Raw genomic sequence first — 21527 nt, 5'->3', positions numbered from 1 at the left:
TAGTCCCACAATGTCACAGGTCTTTGTGTTCATTAGACAATCCTCTTCCAGTTGACCAGACTCTGTGCATGCTGACCGAAGAGTGACTAAAATGCTCTATCATCCTTTTCTGTGTCAAGCTTACGGGCTTCACCCCTTCCTCTGTCCGGTGTCACTGTCTGTCTTCGGTACTCCTCCCCTCTCCTCCCTTTGGCAGACTTCAAGCTTGCATTTGCATAACCATGCTCATCTTTGCAAGAGTTGAAGTCTCAGACAAAAGACAGATCTGTGTCGGGAAGTAGCTACCTGAGGAGTGACAAGAGCAGAAACTTTGCATTCAACCATACACTCGACTACTACTTTTCTTTTCTATTCTCAAACTATAAATTGTTTTTCCAACTTTCCAACTGAAACAAATGACTGCAAGACTAGGGCTAGTCTTTGATACTGTACGCTCTGATAGTTCTGGGAATATGAGGTATCATATGATGATGTATGTAATGAAATATTTTTCCCTTTAGAGGGCAGATCAATAGTATTTATTTATGGTGGGGTAGGTTGTGTTACATGTATTCTTTTACCTAGGTTTGGGGAATTTTAATTACTTCAGCTCCATATTTCAAACTTTTCTCCCTTCACGTAACTCAGAAACAGCCTAAACTGGTTGGAAAGGACACCATCCCACGGCATTTATCACCAAGAGAAATCTAAACCCGTCCCTGCAAGGAAAGCCCATAAAGATCAGACCAGTGGCAAAAAAAAGCAGGTGCTCTATATAAAATGCCAGAGTTTTCAAACCACACAATATCCCACAGCCACTGTCAAACACTGGAGCAGACATGAACAACACCTTTTGAAAATACGTATTTCATACAGCCAATAAAAAGGTCGAATTGCTACTATGTCAAGGCCATAACTATGTAAACACACTGCAGATGCGTCCTCCAACAGGGAAGGGAGGTGAGGGTGTGTCACGCCATTGTTTGCCATCAAAGCAGACACTTCCAAGGCAAGGACCCAAGCACGCCTGAGAGTATTTGCTGTGATCTGTTTGAACAAGACCAATCTTGGCACCGACTTGTTTGTCCAGAGTAATCTACCATAATCCCCCAGCATGGTCTTTACTCTTTGGTACAAACAAGCCTTATCTTTTTTTGCCATAAAACACAGCCCACGTTAAGAAGGTATTATCGCACACAATCTCACACTGACCCAAAGACATTTCAGACGCGGGACGCTACGGTACAACACCAGCAAATACAAGTTGCAGCGTGTGAAGAAAGTATTCAGGAACAGCTGTTCCTGTGATATCGGGTCTACTATTCAAAAGTGTTGTTGATCTGTGAATGATCTGCAACAACTGATATCTGTTTTCCTGCGCAGTTCAACGGACTGTGTGCAGTTTAATTAACACACGAGGACAAAAGGCTTGCAGAACTGGGTTTAATATATATATTTATATATGGCACATAGAAATAAACAACTTTTAGCAGTGGAGACAGAAGTTGGCTCTCCTACCTCCCATTGGATGAGTTTCCTCCATTTCGATTATCTTGCTCGGCCTCGAAAAGAAGCCGAGCGACGGTGCGGGAGGCAATGTTAAAATCCACTTTTTCACAGGAACACATCAACATTCTTTGTTGCGTAAAAAAGCATCTGTCGGCTGCAGCTAACGGTTAGCCTTCAGCCAGCTAACGCTAAACACAACCAAAGTGTAGCGGACGTTAGCCCCGACCTCCGAAGGCCGACAGCTCACTAAAGATGGCTAGCAGGCGTTAACTGCCAGCACATAAAGTACTCCGCCGACGACTTCCATTTCCTCTTTTAAAACCCACTGCGACATAAAACACTGTTATCAAACTAAATGTAAAGCTAACGACCACCGTTAGCTTAACATTAACAGCATGCTAACTTGGTTTTAAAGTAACACAATACTTTTTTTGTCGAAAAGTGAAAAGGAACGGCAATCAGTCGGCTTATTAACTTAGTACGTATGGGGGGGTATAATCAGCTTTATTTAAATAAAAAAAACATTAACCCTGCAACGAATTTCGAATAATACATAAATCCGCCGACTTTTAAAATAATGGCATTTTAAAATATATGAAAGTAAAGCCATTATTATGTAATCAAATGTACACAGCCACCAGCAAAAGAAGACGACCACCCCTCCAACCAACTTTATGGTACAGTCCGGGAATATAACTGTCCAGAGGATGTGGCGAAAGAAGAAGACGAGTCAGTGTGTTGACATCAAACAAACTCACACCATTGGACATGTGTTTTATCCTTCAACAACTATAACCTCCCGATTAAGTTAAAACAAATCGTCCATGTCCATGTCACAGAGATACACATGAAGCGGTCCCATGCCAGTAATCGAATTTTGATACAATAAACATGATGTCACCTCAACGGGTTTTCTCAGTAACCTACATAATAAACAGTTTAAACATAATTTCTGAGTTTATTTGACGGGAGCTGTTATGTGACCGAAATCAATGGGCATACCGATTGCGACCCCTTGTGTCTAACACGGTCCTGTGCAGTCATTGGGGTATTTGTAACCTGATAACTTGCCTCATCATTACCTCACTAAATTGCTTTAAAACTTTAGTTGTGAGTCCCTATAAAGCAGATATTCTCTTTTTTTTTAGGAGCAACAAAACGGCAGTGTGGTATAGTGTGTGTGGCATATAAGCGTATTCATCTCACCCCTCGCCTCCTGCAGCAGCATCGCTTCATATGGTGTGATGGACTATTATTGTTAGGATGCAGCCTGTAAGAGATTGGATATCCTCTCCTCCAGGACACATACAGTAAACAGGGCCAATGACAATTCACCTTGTCTGAAGCTGAAAACAAAAGAACATACATTGACAAGACTTTTTCCGATGAACTCTGAGATTTTAACATACTGGTGCAAATGGGTTTAAATCTACCCATAGATTATACAGATGAACTAAAATGTGAAAGTGATCATGGTCAATTTTAGGCTGATTCTTTTAATTATTGATACATTTTTCAATTCATTTTCCAGAGTTATCGAGAAAGTAATAGTATGTTTTCCCATTTAAAATAATGTGTGTTGATGATGAAAAATGCCCGAAGTGACATCTTCAAATTACTTGTTTTGTCTGACCAATAATCCAAAACCCAAAGATATTCCGCTTTTTATCACATAGGAACACAAATCTATTTCTAAGCCGCAGCTTAGATTTGTGTTAATCAGCTAATTGATTAATTGACTAATTATTTCAAAATCTTGACTAGATCTTTGAAAAGAACCCAACAGTTTTAGTGTACTGCAAGCACGACTTCAACTTTATCAAATTCTGGTGCTTAAACGCCATCCTGTGTAACCACTTGTTTCAGTTTGATTTGCATAATGCTGAGAGGCTGTGCACTCAATGTACCAGACTTTTAAAAGAAATACACATTATGGCAGAAATCCTCATATTTTAACAACTAAACTTTAGAAGCTATTGAACAGAGAAATGTACAGCCCTGATAGAAATAAAGTCAGAGTTACCATCAACATTTTTAAAGGTATAAATTATATTTAAGTAATAACATATATCCTGAAATGCTATTGTTGTAATGTAATTGCCTTTACCTGTCTGTCAATTTTGCTTTTCAGCCAGCAGTTTTCCTCTGGATCCTTTCAAATCGATGGCAGAGCATCACAATGACTTAGCAATTTCAAATTCTCCATAGGTTCACCAGGCATCCTCTGTCTACTCACTCCGTGTGACCGCCTCCTGCAATCGACACCGTCTCGGAGAACCAGCGTCCGTGTTACACATGCAGCCAAGAGGGCGAGAAACTGCTGCAGGATACAGGGAGTTGTGTTGCTGAGCACCTCAGGCTGCTGAATCGGGGGGACTGGAAACTCGATCTGTGCTAAAAATAAAGAAACATTGCCAGCATAGCCAGAAAGGAGGTGTGTCACTCTCTGTGTGTATATGTGTGTGGGGTCACAAAGGTGCAGCCCACCCCCCTATATCCACAGCACACCTTATCATATGTCAACATTTCCTTAAAGTGTCCCCCCTTCGTGTATGTGTGCCAATCCAAGGTCTTTCTCTCAACCTCTTTTGGTCACGCGTGTTCATTTTCAGGATTGATCCGGCTGATTTTTTTATTGTCATTATCATTCGCAGGCTACCACAAGGTTAAAAGAGGCAAGGACCCTTATCAAGTGCTTCACTGTGTCATCTGGTTACAGCACATGAGCCACCAGCGCAGCCAACACAAGCACATCAACACAGCCTGGCTGGCAGGAACACAGCTTATACCCATGTACGCTGTACATCTTTTTTATGTTTGTACGACCTCAGAGGGGGCCATGTTTAATTTGATCTGACATGTGACAAGGTATCACCCCCCCCTTAACAACTCATCACGTCAACCTGCTGACTGTACTGACCACGTCAATCTCTTTGTCATAGTCAGCAGGCAAGTTGAGGCCTTCGGTCAATGTTTTATCAGCCTTGACTTCAGGGGCCTTGTTTGCAAACTGGCATTGACTGACTGTCAGACCCTTCGATGGCAGATATCAAAACTGATAAGAAGAGAGGCTGTGTAGTTACAAGATGAGACCTTTTATGGTTTTAGTAACCGAACCAGAAGGAAATGAAATGAGTGAATGATTTATTGATACAAATGAATTCATAAAGTTTGAAGCCGCCCCCGCAGAGGAAAATCTGTTTTTATTTACTGATACCAAATTCATGGTTTGGTGATTCACCAAACAAGATTGATAAAGAAGGAATAACAAAGAGTGTTAATTGTCAGTTCAGCACATTCACATATAACAACAGACTATGATTGTATTGGCTACAGAGCACGAAGTAAACAAAGAAACAGTCGATGAAATGAAGCTTGTATTTGTATAATTGTCGTGATGAGAACATTTTCAAATCTTTAAGTCTAATAGGAGATGAGCACGATCGTTTCCATAGCACAAAACAAGTTACCACAGGACACATTGAATGTGTTTACGCATGCTTAATGTTCAGTACACAATCCCGAGCATTTGCTGTCTTTTAAACGAAAGAAGCTTTAGATTTAAGCAAAAAACTAAGATTTTGCATCTTTTCCGGTGAGATCTGTGGGTCAGAAAGCAAGGCTGGAAAGAGTCTGTCAATTTTCAAACAACCCAAGCACACTTTGACAAGACAAGATAAACAGAAAATATCCCACTTATCAGATTGTTCCTGGACAGCAAACAACTCAACATCCGTCACGTCCGTGACTGCATCTGGACATGCACGTCTAATCTAACAACCTAACATTGGAAACACTGGAGCAAACGCTTCTCTGCTTGTGTGTCCTTGAGCGAAGAACTGAATCTCTGCTGCAGGGTTCTCTAGCTGACCATGACCTCTGACCTGTGGGCAGGGACAGAAGATCAACGCATTTACAGACAAAGAAAAAGCTTAGGTATAGCTATCCCTTTAAGCCCTGCATGTGTTCGTCTGAAAGGATTTGTTTAACAAAACCTGTGGGGGACGATTTTGCATGCCGGACCTGCTGCTTCTGTTTTTTATTCAATGACAAATACAAAAGTATGAATACATTTTGGTAAAGATAATATTAAGGCACGCAAAGTTAAAGCACCACTAAAAAAAGAAAAACACAGACGTTTTTTTTTGGGGATGCTGGAAAGTTTCCCTGAGAGAACTTACCTAAATCAACATGTTTGTAGTCCGGCTTCAGACGGTCAAGCTGTAGTCACGGATCAAGTGTCAACATCTCAGGTTTCCTGAAGGATTTCAACACTCACAACTTCCAACTCTGCTGGGTTCACACGCTCTAATTATAGCTGACTTAAAGTCAGAAGGGACTGCAGGGGAGACTTAAAACTACTGCAAAGAAACACGGACACTCAAGGTTTTTATTCAGCAAAGATTTTCTGTGTTCCGAGGCTGTCAGTCGTTTTTGGCCCTTGTGAAATGCAAGATTGCTGAACTAATGGACTGACACTGGAATGAAGGGCGAACTGTCATGAAGACCACAGAATTAATCAGGGATCAGGAGGCATTATGTCAGTAATGTGATCGCAAACTCCACAGATATTTCTCCAGGTCTTCACAGGTTTATGTCGAGGAAAGTTCAACATTTTGTCCAACAGCTGGCCACAAGTCGCTCCAGCAGAAATGATTTGCCTCTTCACTCTTTTAGTTGTCTTCAATCTTTTTGGTAAGTCCAAAATCGTGAATGTCCTTACCTTTAGTTATGAGAAGGTATTGATGTTGGTGGTTGAAGTTGTGTGTTTTACATAAGTTTCTTTCTTTTCAGGGTCCTCAGAGCTTTCTCTCATAAAATAAAATACTTTTTTTTTTAAAAGGGGCTACCGGTATATTTTAGTCACTGTAACAGAGGCTATTAATAGACTATAAAGTGCATTTATATTAAAACAGTTTTAGGTCTCGAACACCCTGTGTTTGAGCATGATCGGTCAAATCTCAAGCAATGCAGTCACTGTAAATTAAATGTGAAAACTCTCTCATATGAAAACGTAAATGAGTAATAGATAAGTGAATCTGTCTTTATTTCTTTTTCAAATAAATCACATATATTCCTAATTGATTGATATTTCCATTGAACCTGCCTTTTGTGAAGCACTAAAGAAGTGAGACTGAGACAAATTCACACGTTCCTCAATACAAATTTGTTTTGCTGTTCAATGAAACTCTCAGGCAATAATCTTGAACATAGGAGACAGATTTCATCAGACAAAATGGGAAGCTGTTGTAGTCTGAGACATGGAATCTTTATTTGTTTTTGGGCTGATGAATAATCTAAAAATATAGTGTTCATTCATATCAAATTAAATATAAATTAAATAAAAAATGTGGACTACCTTTTCATGTTGATCACTGTAACTAGACTGTAATATGTATTTTCCTGTTTGTTTTATTTATATCTTCGATCTTATTTAACCGTATTTAAATCATAATAATATGTATTTTTATATTGCCGCGTTTCTTCCAAATTGTTCCCTGTGCTTTGTCGTAGAAAGGTGCTACACAAATAAATAGAAAATATATTTTCACTACATTATGTTAAAAATATACAATTTTGTGAAGTTATTCCTTAAACATATTCTCCTATCAAGGGAGATCAAGTTTATGATGATTGAAAAGTTGTCACTATAATAATACACTTGCATGTCCGTCATCTCTTACTTCTCCCCCTCTTGCATCATTGTCTCCTTTACCTCTGCTTCTTGTTTTTACATAACTTTCTACTTCTGTGTCTTCATCTCTTCTTCCTCTCCCTCGTTAGTGTCTCAGTGCCATGGCGGCTGTGCGGAGGTGGACTCCCTGACTGAAGCCGTGGCAGGAGAAGGTTTCCTGCTGGGCTGCATCTCCTGTAAGAGAAGAGAGGAGGTGTCTGCCCGGAGCACCGTGGACTGGCACTTCAAACCGCTGGGAGAGGAGGAGTTCAGGCATGTGAGTCCACCAAAGGTTTTGAGAGAGCTTTTACATCTGGTTTGAGGTTTGAGAATTAAAAGGGCTCTCTTTTGCCATCAAGGTGTCTAGTGTGACTCTGAAACTGTGCAATGAAGTATGATCAAAGATGGAAGTACATTTTATTAGGCCTTTTGCTTTAATTACTTTTAAGTCTGTCATGTACTTCTCTACGTTTGTAATATGTCAGCTCTCTGTGAACTTTGGAAACTGGACAGATGTTAACTGGTCATTAAATACAAGAACTCCAGATGTAAGCCCTTTGTTAATATATATTATATTGTAATTATATATACTGTATATATATATATATATATAAAATGTGCAAACATATGTTCATTTTAAATTAACTTTTTCAATGAAGCAAATAAATACCATATTATTACTCGCACATTAATACAATATTTGTCGTAGTTCTTCTGTTTTAGGACATTGTCCACCATTTTATTTACTCTATTACTACAGTAGGCATATGCAGTATAAAGGAAGTTGTAGTAGTGTAGAGGGTATGCATGCTCCTCAAGCCTTCCTTGAATTACAGGAATATTCATGAAATAATATCCATTCTTTTCCATTACTCAGATTTTCCACTATGACCACCCCAGTGCCGAAATCCTCCATGAAGATTTCAGCGACCGTCTGGAGTGGCATGGGACAAAAACCAGGGACATTCAGATAGGAGCCATCTACATTCATAAAGTCATCTTCAATGACACGGGGACGTACCGCTGCACAATCAACCGCACCCTCTTCCTGCGGCAGTATGATCAGCTGGTCGCTGTGGTGAAGGAGGTGGAGCTCAACGTGGTGGCTGTAGGTAAGGTGGGGTGTACCTGTGAAAAGGCTAGCTGTAAGTTTTCTTCTCCATGTATTATCGCTCTAAAAACTGCATTGACCTTTTTCCTGGTGAGACGATTTTGTCATTCCACCATTTAATACCTAAATATAAGACCTTGGGTCCTTGTCCTCTCAGTTGCAAATGTTACACCAATTAATCAGTGTGTGGGTCCAGAGGACTTTCTGCGTAAGATTAGATGATAGCCCGGTGAAAAAGGTCCACGGTCAATTTCATTCCACTGCTTCTATCAAACAGCCAATCTCTCAGGAGAAGGACATTTCTAAAAGGAAAGACAGAGTGGAGAGTGTTTTGTCAAGGACAATTTCTCAGTACTTTATCAGAGTCAGGCCTTTACTATTTGTGTGTGGGCATGTGAATCCTTCCCAAAGGATTACAAAAAGGACGAAGAGTCAACAGCCCCACTAGAAGCTCTGTGAGGCCGTAACTCATTGTAAAGAAAGACAAATTGTTGATATTGAAAATTTAAATGTTGACCTGATGGTGGAATAAAAAGTCAGGGGACCTCCAAAGACCCATTGATTGACACTCCAGACCCTCTAAAAGCCTGAATAGCTAAATATATTGTGTGTTAAGTCTGTGTTTGAACAGGTATTTAGCACACTGTTCACAGAGATCATGAACGAGCTGCACCAATCATGAACGAGCTGCACCAAATTGTATTGTATTAACTCTGTAGGATTCCTCCTCTGGGGAACATGAAAACCAAACAAAATTGGGCCAATCCGTCGTGTAGATGTTGAACTATTTCTGTGGCTAAATGAACATTTTTGACCAAACGGTGGCACTCGAGGAAAAGTCACCAAAGTAATTTAACAATTTAGTCATTCAAAGGATTTATCCTCTGTACATCAAGAATGTAAAACTAAATTGAATTTGTTTGATTTCTGAAAGGTTGTTGTGACGAATGGATCTGGGTTTTCATTTTGTCGCCTTCTTGGTTCGTTTTCTGAAGGCACAACGGGGAGCCTGGATGGAGTTGATGAGGGACAAACAAGAAGCAGTTACTACATTTGCCACGCAAGCAAACATGATCAAAAACACAATTCAGCAACAACAGAGGCAGCCGAACTCTTTGTGCATGTTATGATCTTTTCCAACATGACATACTGTTTTACAAGCTGGTCACAAGCAAGTAATAACCTGCCCAGGGACTACATACGGAAATGAGCTCTTTAGCTAACTCGGCTAAAACCGAAATGTTGATTAATGTGCACTGTCCCTGGTGAATAACTAAATGAATAAAAATATTTTTTTGCAGTCAGCATCTAGTGGCCATTTAAGGAACTGCAGCTCCAAACAATTAGCATCTTAATTTAGCCGTGGTGGTTGCCAGTTGATGTTTTCCTTCCCTGAAGCAATGCTGGCTGACCCCTTCAAGATCCATGCATGACACACTATTAAACCTGGTGGACAGGCTTCCTCTGTAATTATTCACTGTTGCTTCCTCTTTCCCAGCCAATCGGGAGCCGACAGTGGTGATCGCAGAGATTATGATGTACGTGCTGATCGTGGTTCTGCAGCTGTGGCTCGTTGTGGTTCTGGTCTACTGTTACAAGAAGATTTCGGAGGAGCACGAAGCTCGGGATGCCCGTAAAGCTCTCAAGGCTCATGCAGAGTGAGTCATTTGTCTTTAATGTGAAGTATTACTAAGGTGATTCCTTTCAGATCAATTGTTAAGCCTTTAATCAATACACTGGGGTCAGGGGTCTTAATAGATGCCATACGTTTTAATACAGTATACTGTGTACAGGGTTGGGCATAACTGATTGCATATCAGATTACCAAAAATAAGAAACTATAATCAGCAAAATGTACAATCAGATTATAGTTTCATTGTCAAGTATTACTTGATTACGTTTTGGATTACGTCTTCAAAATATACGTTCATTTTCATTAAAGGTGCAATATATGTTTGATTTTGAATTTATCCAAAAGTATTCAGATTAGTTTTAAAAAGTTGTAATCCAACAGATTATGTTACAAATTGCAAAGAAAATTGACATAATTTCAATTCACTTACTGACTACATTTCAAAGTTTCAAAGACCCAACCCTGACTTTGTATGAATATTGTTCATTTTTAAATTGTCTTCACCACCATCAGCTTGATTTAGCAAAAATGTATGTATATATTTTTTACAATGATGTTTCATGATAAACGTTCTCGCTGCCGTTTCTCACATCTAAATAATCCACCTTTTCTTCTTCTTTTTTCTTTGTAGGCTGTTAGAATCAAAAGACATCTGTGACGGGGTGCAGCTAGAGTGACGTCACCGGTGAGTTACATTTATCTTTACTGGCCTGGACAACATCTGATTTAGGAAAATGTGATAATATGACGCATGTGAAAGCATGCTTTTTGCCTTCACTGTTTTGTTTTTTTACTTTGTATCCGACAGGTAAAATGATCATCTCTGCAGGAGTCAAGCTTCATTACAGTACCATGATCTTGCTAACAAAGACACAATTACAGTATAAGAGGTGGACTTTGAGCGCCTTGGTCTCGCTCAGTCGCATATGCAACCTGTAGGATGAAGTGTAAATGGAAGGAGATGGCAATGAGCAGATCTCCTTTAGATGTCAGTGAAACAGGTATTAAAGTATTGAACGTTTGATATTTGTGGATTTGTAAAAGTTTTAAATTTAATGGCTTAAAGCAAACTGGTGGCTCACTGGGCTGAGGTGGGTAAATATTCTGGGTTTAACGCAGCTTTTGTAGCAACTAAGTTCCTCGCTCACACCTTATTTGACTACGCAACAGAAACGGCAAAAAAACAAACACCTTTTCAATGTTTTACAATAATTCAAAAATTACAAGTAATAGATATATATAGTAATATATATTACAAGGCCTCTATGTGTTGAATTATGACCGATGTCTTATTTCCAAATGAGAGTTCTTCAATGTCATTAATATGACCCTCCAGGTATCTGATAAGTCTTTATATCTTGAGATGATAACGTGAGAGAGAGTGGATACATTGATGTCTACCTGTGAGCAGGATGTCTTTATTACCAGCATCAAAAACACTGTTCTAGTCAAACTACACTTATCCATTTGTCCTTGTTTGTGTCGGTCCACGTTTGTAAATGTATCTGAATAAAAAAAGTGTTTTTGGAAATCATTTTTTGTCCACTGCACTGCACTACTGCAGGTAAAGTCTTAAACGCAGAAATGAATGACCTTATTGTTGTTAACGTTGACCATGCTCCACTGTTGAAGGATTATATTTGTTTTTCCGGCTGTTGCCTGCCATGTTTATTTGTGCAAATTCTGTGTAATATGTTTTTAAAAATATACTTTGTCTGAAGATGTTTTGAGTTCTTGACTTTGCTGTGTCTAGTACAAACTAGGGCTGACCCTAGTGATCAGTAGATTAGTCGCCTGAGATTTCTTCAGTCATTTTTTTAAATACTTATTTCCAAGAAACTTATGTGCACATCTGACGGTAAACACAAGATTTGAAGTGATGCTTTTGTGTCTTTCTTTGTGGAGTTTTTCTGACTGATTCGTCAAGAATCTAAAAATCTAAATCATACAAGTGAAGAACTTCTTTGGCCGTGGAGAGCCCGAGTAATGGTATATACACTTGCATACATCTGTATCTTAAAAAACACTTTTTTGTAGGTTTCAGGCCACACACACACACACACACACACACACACACACACACACACACACACACACACACAGCGAGCTAAAGGACATTTGGAGGTGATTGTATTGTAACTCAATCTAGGCTGAGCTGTGTTGCAGACAGTCCAAACTACCTCCGGTCTGAATGCAGCTTTGTTCTCCTTCTGCAGCCCGACATCAGCACCTCCTGCTCCCCCTGCAAGATGTGAACATGTTTGAACATCAGACAATACAACCAACCACATGCACTCTTCACAAACTGGGTATTAACACTATAAAAACCTATTAAAACCATCTCAAGTAAATCTTTACATTTGTTCGTTCCTGATTACTTGTGGGCAGTCTTATAAATACATTAAAGCCAATTTGACATATTTGTCGACTGATTTTCATGACTCGTAGCAGATAAACACTTCAGGTCTGATGTAAAAACAATATGATAACTCCAAACATGGTCATCCACACGAAAGCTGCTACACTACAGCCTCACTACGCTGAGCTGTTGTCCTTGCCCTGTGACCTCCTCATTTCATTAAAAGTGTTGACAAGTTGAACGTGCTGCATATCTCTTCCACGTAAAAGCTCGAGCATGAAGGAGGGCACATTATGACCAAGACAAGGGGGGGGTATCGCTTCTTTTGGAGGTCTAGTTTGAGACCAGCTTCTTCTAGTCCTGCTGGAGATACATGACTTGAAGTGATCGATCATCTCAGCAGCAACTGATTCCAGATCCTTGAAAGGTAGGCTTTTCTTTCTCCTGAACGAAGCTTGAATAATGATGTACACATAATTTGTGGGAGACAATGCCTATATCACATCACCTTCACTCTCCTAGCACCACAAGTAACTCTGAAAAGGTGCTTATCCGGCATTCAAGCTCAGGTTTGTTGGGTAGGAGTCAAAGAATACGTTTCCAAGATCTTATTTTGACACATGACGACATGTCAAAGTGTCACTTAAATACATAATTATAAATTCAGGATAAATGGGTTGTATTTAAAATCACTGTGAGTTGTGGGTCATTGTCTCACTCATTCTATCAAAGTTGATTCAAACAGAAAACATTTTAGCAGCTTGTGAATTCAATAATCTCCAACTCAGAAACCACGATCTTCTTATTTGTCTGTTGCTTCTTGGGCTGTTGTGAGACGGTTAGGGGGAATCATTTAGATATTAACTTAATAATAATAACACAATGGTGAAATATAGAATCATTTCTGCACAGATCAAGTAGGGGGGTTATCAATCTTTTTCGTATGGTCTCCTCTTCCTCCTCAGTTGCAGTTTGCTGAACGTCCAGCAGAGGTCAGGCATGCCCCACATCAACACCACCGAGCTGCAGTCGCTCCTGCTCTCCTTCCTGCAGCACTGCCTCAACAGCAGCAGAATACTGTCTCCACAGCTGCCTCAGAACTACACTACCCAGCAGGCTGCGCACCACGTGGCTGGAGCCAGGGCCCACGGCGAGTCTCAGGGCATGATGTACATCCTTCTGGTGGTTGGCATGTTCAGCTTCTTCACATTCGGCATCATGTTCAGCTACATTCGCTCCAAGAAGCTGGAGAGCTCTCAGGATCCGTACCACCAGTACATCGCCCACGACTGGACCAAGGTGTCGACTCCGTCCTGGGCCGTGGCTCAGGCGCTGCACAGGGAAGCTGCCGGTAACGGAGCCAGCAGCAAGGAGCCCGTCGTCATCTGCAACCCTGCAACACTGGAGCCGCTGCCAGACTAGAATGAGACATTTAAACATTTCCCGCAGTCAAAGATGTAAAACTCTGGAACACAAGGATTTTGATTAACTTTACTTCTAATGTCACACAGCAACTTCATCTTACAGTGTTAGGTTTGTGATTTCAGACCAGGAACTTCATAGAAACAACTAAATCGTAAAATTGTCTCATGTTGTAATCTTTCCTTGTCAACACGTGGAGTTCCTCTCACTTTACCATCCCGCAACCATGATTGCACCAAAACTGCTCTTCCCCGAACACCTGCTCACAATCCTGCTTATCTGGACAATAACAGCAGGAACACAGAGTAGAACTGGTAAAGCAGCACCTTTGTCTCCAACTTTGATTCTGAATTTTCAGAAATAAGCGGGTGAACAAGTCTGTCTGAAGTATTGCTCCATGGCCTGTCACGTTTGTTTGAAATTAAAAAAATTTAAATAAACCGCTGATCTCAAATCATTTTCTGTTCACGAATATTTAGAGTTTGTGCTTCAATCTGAGCAAATTCTTCATCCAGGACATCGGGCCTTGTTTGGTATTTTTCGGCTGAGTTACTGCGTTGTCTCTTTTCTTCTCCTCCTTCCTCGTCTCCCTCTCCTCTTCTCTCTCTCTCTCTGCTGCTCCAGTCTGCGTTGGCGGGCTCCTTTCTCAGCGCGGTCAACCTCTCGTGACAGACTGAAGTGAACCATTTGCATGTTGAGCATCGGTACGATGAGGTTGTAATTGTCCACCGTCTTGTTGAGTTTCACCAACTCCTCCTCTACAGATGCACACAGCTGCTCCCACTGGCTGTGCTGTTTGGGGGTGATGGGGTCACCGAGCCTGGCCCTGCCCGTCAGTAACCTATTTCGGATGAGAGCAGCGGTCTCTCGGATGTCGCGCTGTGTGACGACCCAGGATGGCTGGTAACCATTGTCTATGAGGATGCGGTTGAGGTTGTGGGTCATAGGATCAGCGTATGGATTGTACTCAAACTTGTTGAGGGGCTTTCCAGCTCCACTCAGGTTCCTGAAGTCTCCTCGGGCCATGGACTCCTGGATCAGGTCCTCCACGAGCCGTTCCACAGCCTGGGTGATCTTGATCTTTCGGCTGCGCTGACGGATGTCCCGTTCCACCAGCGCCCCCTCTGCAGCGGCTGCCCTCTCGTGCTCCCTGCTCGGACGCCCGGTCGACACGAATCTGCCGGTACTGACGCTCACGCTGGCTGGGCGTGCCCGAACCCACACCCTCGTAGTTGAGGTAGTGTCTGTGTGGAAGTGCTGTACCTCTTAACTTATCCTCATCGTCCACGTCCATCCCTCCATCAGGTTGCTTGGTCCTGCTCTGATGTGCCAGCACAGCACGGTAGGCCTCTTCAACCTGCACAAACAGCGTTGCATCTGCAGTCGGAGCCCCCGAGTCCGGGTGATAGATTTTGGCGAGGCGCAAGTAGGCCCATTTCACCTGCACAGGACTGCTCTGTCCCTTGTCCGGCAGTTGCAGAAGCCTGTAGCTCTCTAGCAGTCTGCGGCTGATCTGGTGCACGGAGCTGAGCGCTCTGAGCAACAGGGACCCTCGAGACAGGACGAGCAGAAAACGGCCACGGTAGAAGTCGCTGCGGGAAACCAGGAGGTGGAAAGTGCAACTCATTTCTGGCACACTCCTGTGGATTTTAAAAGCAACTTATTTAAAAAAGACAACCAGTCATACAAATGATGTCCAAAGAAAGGTAGCTCATTCTGTCAGGTGGGAGATATCTTACGGAAATAACAAAGTAAATCTTTTGTCTGGAAGAAATGACATATCCGAATAGAAGTACAAATGGATGTTTTGCAATCTGGGTTAATTGGGTTTGGATTCACATTTCACCCTTTTATATTTTGGCTCTCAGTGTATTTCCCTTTTCATGATCATGAATTTCCTTGTTAACACATTTATAATGCTGGTAGTTTATTTTTTCATAAATATTTACCACATTTTAAAATGAAGTCTCACTTAACTTGTGTTTTGTTGACTTTATATCCTCATTGCTCGGGGCCTCACAGACCTCTTAGCTGTGTGTGTAAATATATTTAAAAAAAAAAATGTTTTCTTCAAATATTTAAAATTTTCTTTTGACCTTATTAAAACCAAATTTGTTACTGAAGCGGTAATCCGTATTTTATTTCTCCATAAAATGGGATTATATGCATTTGATGAAGGTGAGTACATGCCATTTACTATAAGTAATAAAAAAAGGATATTTGTCATGTTTTATGTAAATTGGGCTTTGCATGGTCAAATACAATGTATATTACATGTATTTGCCAATAGTAATTTAAAGAAAAATAAATGCATAAAGAGAAGTGTCAACAGTAATCACATTCATGTAGGTTATGAAATATAAATATAACACAAAAATCACAGTAAATGCACATTTTGGGATACATGTAATCTCCGACAGGCTCGAGATTACATGTTGGGTCACACAAATCCACATTAATACCTGCTAACGTTACATGAGCAAAACAACTGAGTTTAACGTTGATGGGTGAGTCGCTGCTAGCTGGGTAACGGACCGACTAGAGGTGAACTAAACTAACGTTAATCCAGAACACATTAAACACAAATGAACACTGACAACTGAAGAAAACAAGCCTGTTTACGGGACATTAATGAGGCAAATTAACGTTACATGACCGACAACTTTAAACCCTGAAGACAACCAGGAGGTCACCTGTGTGTGTGGTTTGTTGTTGTTACATACGGGGACTTTCTTCTTCTTCTTCGTGTCGCATTTCTATGCATTTGTGTTGTTCTACCGCCCTCTATCGCTCCGTTCTGGATACTGCAGACATGTAGACCCCGTAGACCCGAAGGGGTGCAGTACAGGAAACGTGTTAATGAGGAAACGAGAGAGGAGCAGACTTCTGCTAAAGTCCTGTCAACTATACGAATAATTATGTGCAGCCATTAGATAACAATGGACGGACTCTGACAGCTGAAGCTACAAGCTGTTTTAAAAAGGTTTGTAAAACAGCATTTAACAACCTTTTATTCTTACTTTCACTTTCATAGGTTTAATAACTTTCTGTCGACCTTAAACGTTGACACTAATGTGTGAAAAACACAGTTATCTTAACTAATTAATAACTAAATATACTAATGATACAGTAACTAACACAAGTATCTAAATTGCTCTGACAATCCATTTTAATAAAACAACCTAGAATAAAGGTAAAGACAACGAGAGAGATGAATGTGTATTATCATGACTTAAGCCACCCAACGTAGTAGTTAACATTACCTCTACCTTTATCTGCTGCAACATGAACGTGATGTACATATTAATGCATCAATAATTATAATGCAGTGAAATAGCCTGTAATAGTACTTTTACTGTTTGTACATGTATTTTTACTAGGAAAAGTTTTTCTACCATGGTATTACTATTTTTACCTAATTTAAAGATCTGAGTACCTCTTTCAGCACTGATGGACTGTTAGGATACTCTTTATAGTTTAGTATATCTAGTCAATAAATTATATAGATATTAGAAAATGCACTTTTCATTGCAAAATGATATAACTAATTCTACTATCTAACTATTTCTTCATATGTTTTTCCTAAGCTTTAAAGTGGAGATAATCTGTTAGTTAATTGAAAAGCAGATAGAAAATTAAATTGTTAAGTATTTCAATTATCATTGTTTAAGTCATTTATCAAGCAGAAATGCCAAACATGGTCTGATTTAAGGATTTGCTGCTTGTCTCTGTATTATTACCATAGACTGCAGAATATTACTGGAAAATAAATAACTTTGGGTTTGGGCCCGAGGTGATGGGCATTTTATGCTTTGCACTTCTCTTGCAGCTTATTTTTGCACAGGCCTTTATAAGCTGTTTAAGCTTGATTAATTCCTTCATGGACATTTTTTTATTGATTGTTTTTTCTTGGGCTGACCATTTGACTTCATCATTTAACTGAGCCTCCCAGTGTGTGGCGTATACTCTGTTTTTAAAGATGCCATGTAAATAAAGTTATTATTATTATTATTATTATATGGATATGAGACGACAGAGGTATGCACAAAGTCTAAGAACAATATATTGTACTGAAGTCTTAATTGTACCTTTTTATTTTTACAGCTACTTCATCCTCAGTAGCAGCAGCTGATGTGAACACAATGGCAGAAGGTAGGTGCACAGATGTTATGTACACAGTCACCTCACTGTTACTCACGAGTTCAGGTTGTCTACGACATAAAAGAAAAGAACGTACAACTTATTGAACAAATGTGGTAACAAACCAGATTCACTGTAGAAGAAAGTAAAGTGTTCTTAAAAATGTATAAACTTTGCAAAAACAAAACAGTGGAGAGATTTTGCAGATTAGCAGTTCAGTTCTTTGATTTTATTTATTCAGTAATGCACCAATTCTGCAGCTGAAAATAGGCAATAATAATAAATGCAATATTTACTCCTGTTTCACTAAGGTATGCAAAAAAAACTACAGTGCCCAGCTGTTTTAGGACTTCTTTAGCCTTTTTTTAAATGAAAATATATATTTGATTTACATCTCCAATAAGAACACAAAGGCTTGGGGCTGAGTGCCACAGACAGGCTCGTGAAGTTGAGAAGTATTTAGAGAGACAGACTAAGCGGTTCCCAAACTTTTTAGGCCGGGCACCCCCTTCTACATCCCGACCGGGTTCGCGCACCCCCCCCCCCCCCCCCCCCTTAATAAAAAAATTAAAAAAGAAGCAACAGAGCCTTTTAAGCCTTCATAGCCGCATAAGAATCGGACCAATGAGAGAACAGTTTGCTCGCGCGTGGCATTTGTTTACAAGATTTAGTCCGCTGTTAAATGTTGCAGTGTGAACACAAACCGAACAAAGGGGCAACTGCAACATTGTATCATATTAATCCCTGAATCAGAACAAAGCAAACGAACTGAAGGTGTGAAAACGCCCTGAAACACTGCAACAAAGTTTCAATAACTTTCAGTGACACAAGGCGTCACTTTTAAAGAGCAATAAGGATGCGAACACACACGCACAGGCTCAGAGGCAGATTATCACATTTCATTTACAATTAATGAGCGACTAATGCAGCCAGGATGTCTTCGGACAAAGCATCGATGCGGTGCGTCACAGTGTTGTTGGACACCGGGATCATGTCCAACTTTTTTGCTTCTTTCTCCCCAATCATACATTCCACCATCTCTCTGGCAGCTGGCGAGCTCACGTCTTCGCCGATTGTGTGCGGTAGCCCCTTTCTCGCTATTCTGTACCCAGATATGAAGCCCGTAGTGCGTCATTTATAGACCCAACACATGAATGAGACTGCAGTTGTTTTTGGCTGTTTTGTAACTCCTCCAATTTCGATATAAACAATGTAAGGGGCTTTTGACTTGCACTGGCATGCTTGGTGTTCAGGTGGCGACGTAAATAAGAGCTTCAGACTGTTAGCCAGAACCTCACTGCACACCACGCACTGTGGCTTTGGGGAATCTGCGTTGCCAATCCAAGTGAAGCCCAGACACAGATACTTTTCATCATATTTCCTCTTTTTTTCCCAGTCTGATGCTCACTCTCGTTTCCTCTTTTTCACCTTGACTCCGCGATGGGCCGATGTGCTCCCGATTTGTCTGTGCTATCCCTTCCTCCTTTCAGTCTCCTCCGTCTCATCTTCCTCTGACTCTGGCTCGATTTCTTCTCCCGGTCTCTCCCCAACGCACCTCTCCGTTCCCCTCGCCTCCGATTCCTCTCTCTCTCTCTCTGTCCCTCTCCTCTTTTACGACTGATAGCTTCAGATGTCCCACCTGACAGTTTTTAAATTAAAATTACATTTTTTTTTTATATTTAATATTATTACACCATCAGACCGCCATTACACTTTTCCTCTCGCGCACCCCCTAGAGGCAGCTCGGGCACCCCCAGGGGTGCGCGCACCCCACTTTGGGAATCCCTGGACTAACACAATGTAATGTCTGATGCCTTAAGGTCTTTTTAAACTGACAACCAATGAGGGCACTTAAAAAAAATCAGTTTTGAATCCAGGAAGATGAAGTTGAGGACAAATTAAAAGTTGGAATCTAAATTAGTCTTCTATTTTTTGGAAGACCATGAAAGGAGGCATTTTATTTCTTTTGTATTTTTATGTTAAAACAGTAGTATACATGCAAAAACACTAAACCGGTCCATCAATAAGACATTTAAATTTTCCATTAATTTGTGTCAGCTGCGAGACCCTCAGATGGATCAACTGGTGTAAATACCATGGCAGAAGGTGGCTGCACAGGTACTGTGATGTCCTCTCAGTCAATGCCTTTTACGCTGTCTGTGATCGTCACTCCTCAGATTATCTAGAAACACACAATCTGACTATGAAACCTCCTAATTTAACAGTTAGTCTGGCTCAGTACAGAACTCTATCTACCAGCACATCTGAAGTTCAACAACTAACATGTTATGCTAAGCTAAGCTAAATATCTAAATGCATTTAAAAAAATGTCATTCAAATCAAAACGATGTGAGAGCTTTACAGAATGGCATTTGGAGGAAACATCTCATTAATTGTGGCGAGGCATAAATGTATATAAAATGTATCTTTCAGATGTAGTTTAAATCCAAAATTGTAAATTTACAATTTGCATAAAAATGTAAAGATTGAAACATCAAAATGAACACTTGAGTCACTATTGCTCTAAAACACAGTTGTATGTGTGATGTTTGTGTTTCACACATGCAGTTAAAATGCTTCAATGAATGTAATACACAAACTGAACGATAGAAATCACTGTTACAGAATCTTAATACCTTTTCCTAAAAAATCCATGTCGCAAATTGTCTGTATTCTTACATTTGAAGAATCTCCGTCATCTACACTTTGAATTATATAAGTAGGAGTTTTAAAGCATCTTGTAATGAAACTTCTCTTCTAAAGAAATGTATTTTCACTGTTTCCTCAGGGGAGCACTTTGTGGAGAAACATCAAGTCAATCTGATCAAGAGAGTGAGCAACATTGCACCCTTTTTGGATGAGCTCCTCCACGAAAACATCATCCAACAAGATAGTTATGATGAGATCAAGGCTCTGCCTACCTCTCAGGAGAAGATGACGGCGCTCTTTAGTGGGCCTTTGGGATCCAGCGGAGGTCAAGGAAAAGCGATGTTCTACAGATTCCTGAATAAACATGAGCCAGATCTAATCCATGAGCTCAGTGGAACAGAAGTGCCAGTGAGTAAATCCTTAGTGCTGTAAAGCATTTTAAGAAGTGTGGAGATCACAGGTGGAACCTCTCATACAGTCAGTTTTTGAGACTCAATAAGTAAATACAATTGAGAATCTCATTTTAAGTGTTAAGTGAATGTATAACAAATATTTTGTGAATACAAGTCAAACTTTGTGTAATATTTCTAAAATCCCTGAAGGAATCCTCCACTAGAAAATGTGATTTGCTCGTCTCCTGTCGGCCTAAAAAGCGTAGCTCTGATCAGTTTACAGCGTGTTCCCTTATGAAGGACAGCAGCTGTAGTCACATTCACACACGTCACAATTTAAACAGAGTCAAGAAAACATCAATAGAAACTTCTCAAACTACTTTTGCTGCATAACTGAAAATCGGCATTTTGCAAAACATCATAAATTAGCTGGAACTGTGCTGGAGAGATGAGCACCTACCACATGACGTGCATTTATTTGCTGTTTTGATGATGTTGGTTTAGAGTGCTGCCTAAACTTCAGTCCAAAATCTCCCAGAAGTGTTCCACTGAGTTGACCTGGTGTCTGAAAGTCAGAGCCTATGATTCACATCATTTTACATGTAAACCAGGGATTCCCAAAGTGGGGTGCGCGCACCCCTGGGGGTGCGCGAGCTGCC

General features: G+C 40.4%; 3 protein-coding genes and 1 long non-coding RNA gene across 6 annotated transcripts in view; 2 read left to right on the top strand and 2 right to left on the bottom strand.

Annotated features, from left to right (window-relative positions):
• The window catches only part of gramd1a (GRAM domain containing 1A), a 24012-nt gene extending 22225 nt beyond the window's left edge, over positions 1–1787 (bottom strand). The window contains exon 1 of one of the 2 annotated variants that reach the window (XM_079274736.1): positions 1498–1787. In XM_079274736.1, coding sequence (XP_079130862.1) covers positions 1498–1613 — 116 coding nt within the window. In that variant the 5' untranslated portion in view covers positions 1614–1787. The remainder of the gene's footprint in view (positions 1–1497) is intronic. The other variant, XM_079274737.1, reaches the window with a different exon arrangement.
• Positions 1788–5822: 4035 nt separating this feature from the next.
• On the top strand, positions 5823–12238 carry LOC306782844 (sodium channel regulatory subunit beta-1). 2 transcript variants are annotated; one of them, XR_013772279.1, is made up of 7 exons: positions 5823–6183; positions 7273–7439; positions 8040–8274; positions 9772–9931; positions 10538–10591; positions 10715–10907; positions 12123–12238. XR_013772279.1 is itself a non-coding variant. In XM_079276320.1 (6 exons), exons 1-5 carry the CDS (start codon positions 6141–6143, stop codon positions 10581–10583), a joined length of 651 nt encoding a protein of 216 aa, XP_079132446.1. In that variant the 5' UTR covers positions 5823–6140; the 3' UTR covers positions 10584–10591; positions 10715–11626. The 2 variants fall into 2 exon arrangements, 1 of the variants encoding a protein (XP_079132446.1); XM_079276320.1 differs by lacking the exon at positions 12123–12238 and having other exon boundaries at positions 10715–11626.
• Positions 12239–13780: 1542 nt separating this feature from the next.
• On the bottom strand, positions 13781–15314 carry dnajc28 (DnaJ (Hsp40) homolog, subfamily C, member 28; the record flags this gene model as incomplete). Its single annotated transcript, XM_079276028.1, is given in 3 exon segments — positions 13781–14297; positions 14300–14840; positions 14842–15314. Coding segments are annotated over 3 exon segments (1149 nt in total). The 3' UTR covers positions 13781–14162.
• A 1238-nt stretch (positions 15315–16552) lies between these two features.
• Positions 16553–20735, top strand: LOC306781606. The gene is made up of 4 exons (XR_013772217.1): positions 16553–16670; positions 17792–17839; positions 19886–19945; positions 20616–20735. It is a non-coding gene; the product is annotated as an uncharacterized lncRNA (long non-coding RNA).
• The last annotated feature ends 792 nt before the right edge of the window (positions 20736–21527 follow it).

The sequence above is a fragment of the Melanostigma gelatinosum genome (assembly GCF_949748355.1).
Source record: "Melanostigma gelatinosum genome assembly, chromosome: 9".
Taxonomy (NCBI): domain Eukaryota; kingdom Metazoa; phylum Chordata; class Actinopteri; order Perciformes; family Zoarcidae; genus Melanostigma; species Melanostigma gelatinosum.
The sequence above is the reverse complement of the archived record's forward strand: the minus strand, read 5'-3'. Positions and strand labels throughout refer to the sequence as shown.

Bases quoted from the DNA above. Each gene is read 5' to 3' on its own strand.
- LOC306782844 (XM_079276320.1), top strand. From the start codon at position 6,141: ATGATTTGCCTCTTCACTCTTTTAGTTGTCTTCAATCTTTTTG. The intron at 7,440-8,039 runs GTGAGTCCACCA...TCCATTACTCAG, and splicing joins GAGAGGAGGAGTTCAGGCAT to ATTTTCCACTATGACCACCC. The intron at 8,275-9,771 runs GTAAGGTGGGGT...CCTCTTTCCCAG, and splicing joins GCTCAACGTGGTGGCTGTAG to CCAATCGGGAGCCGACAGTG.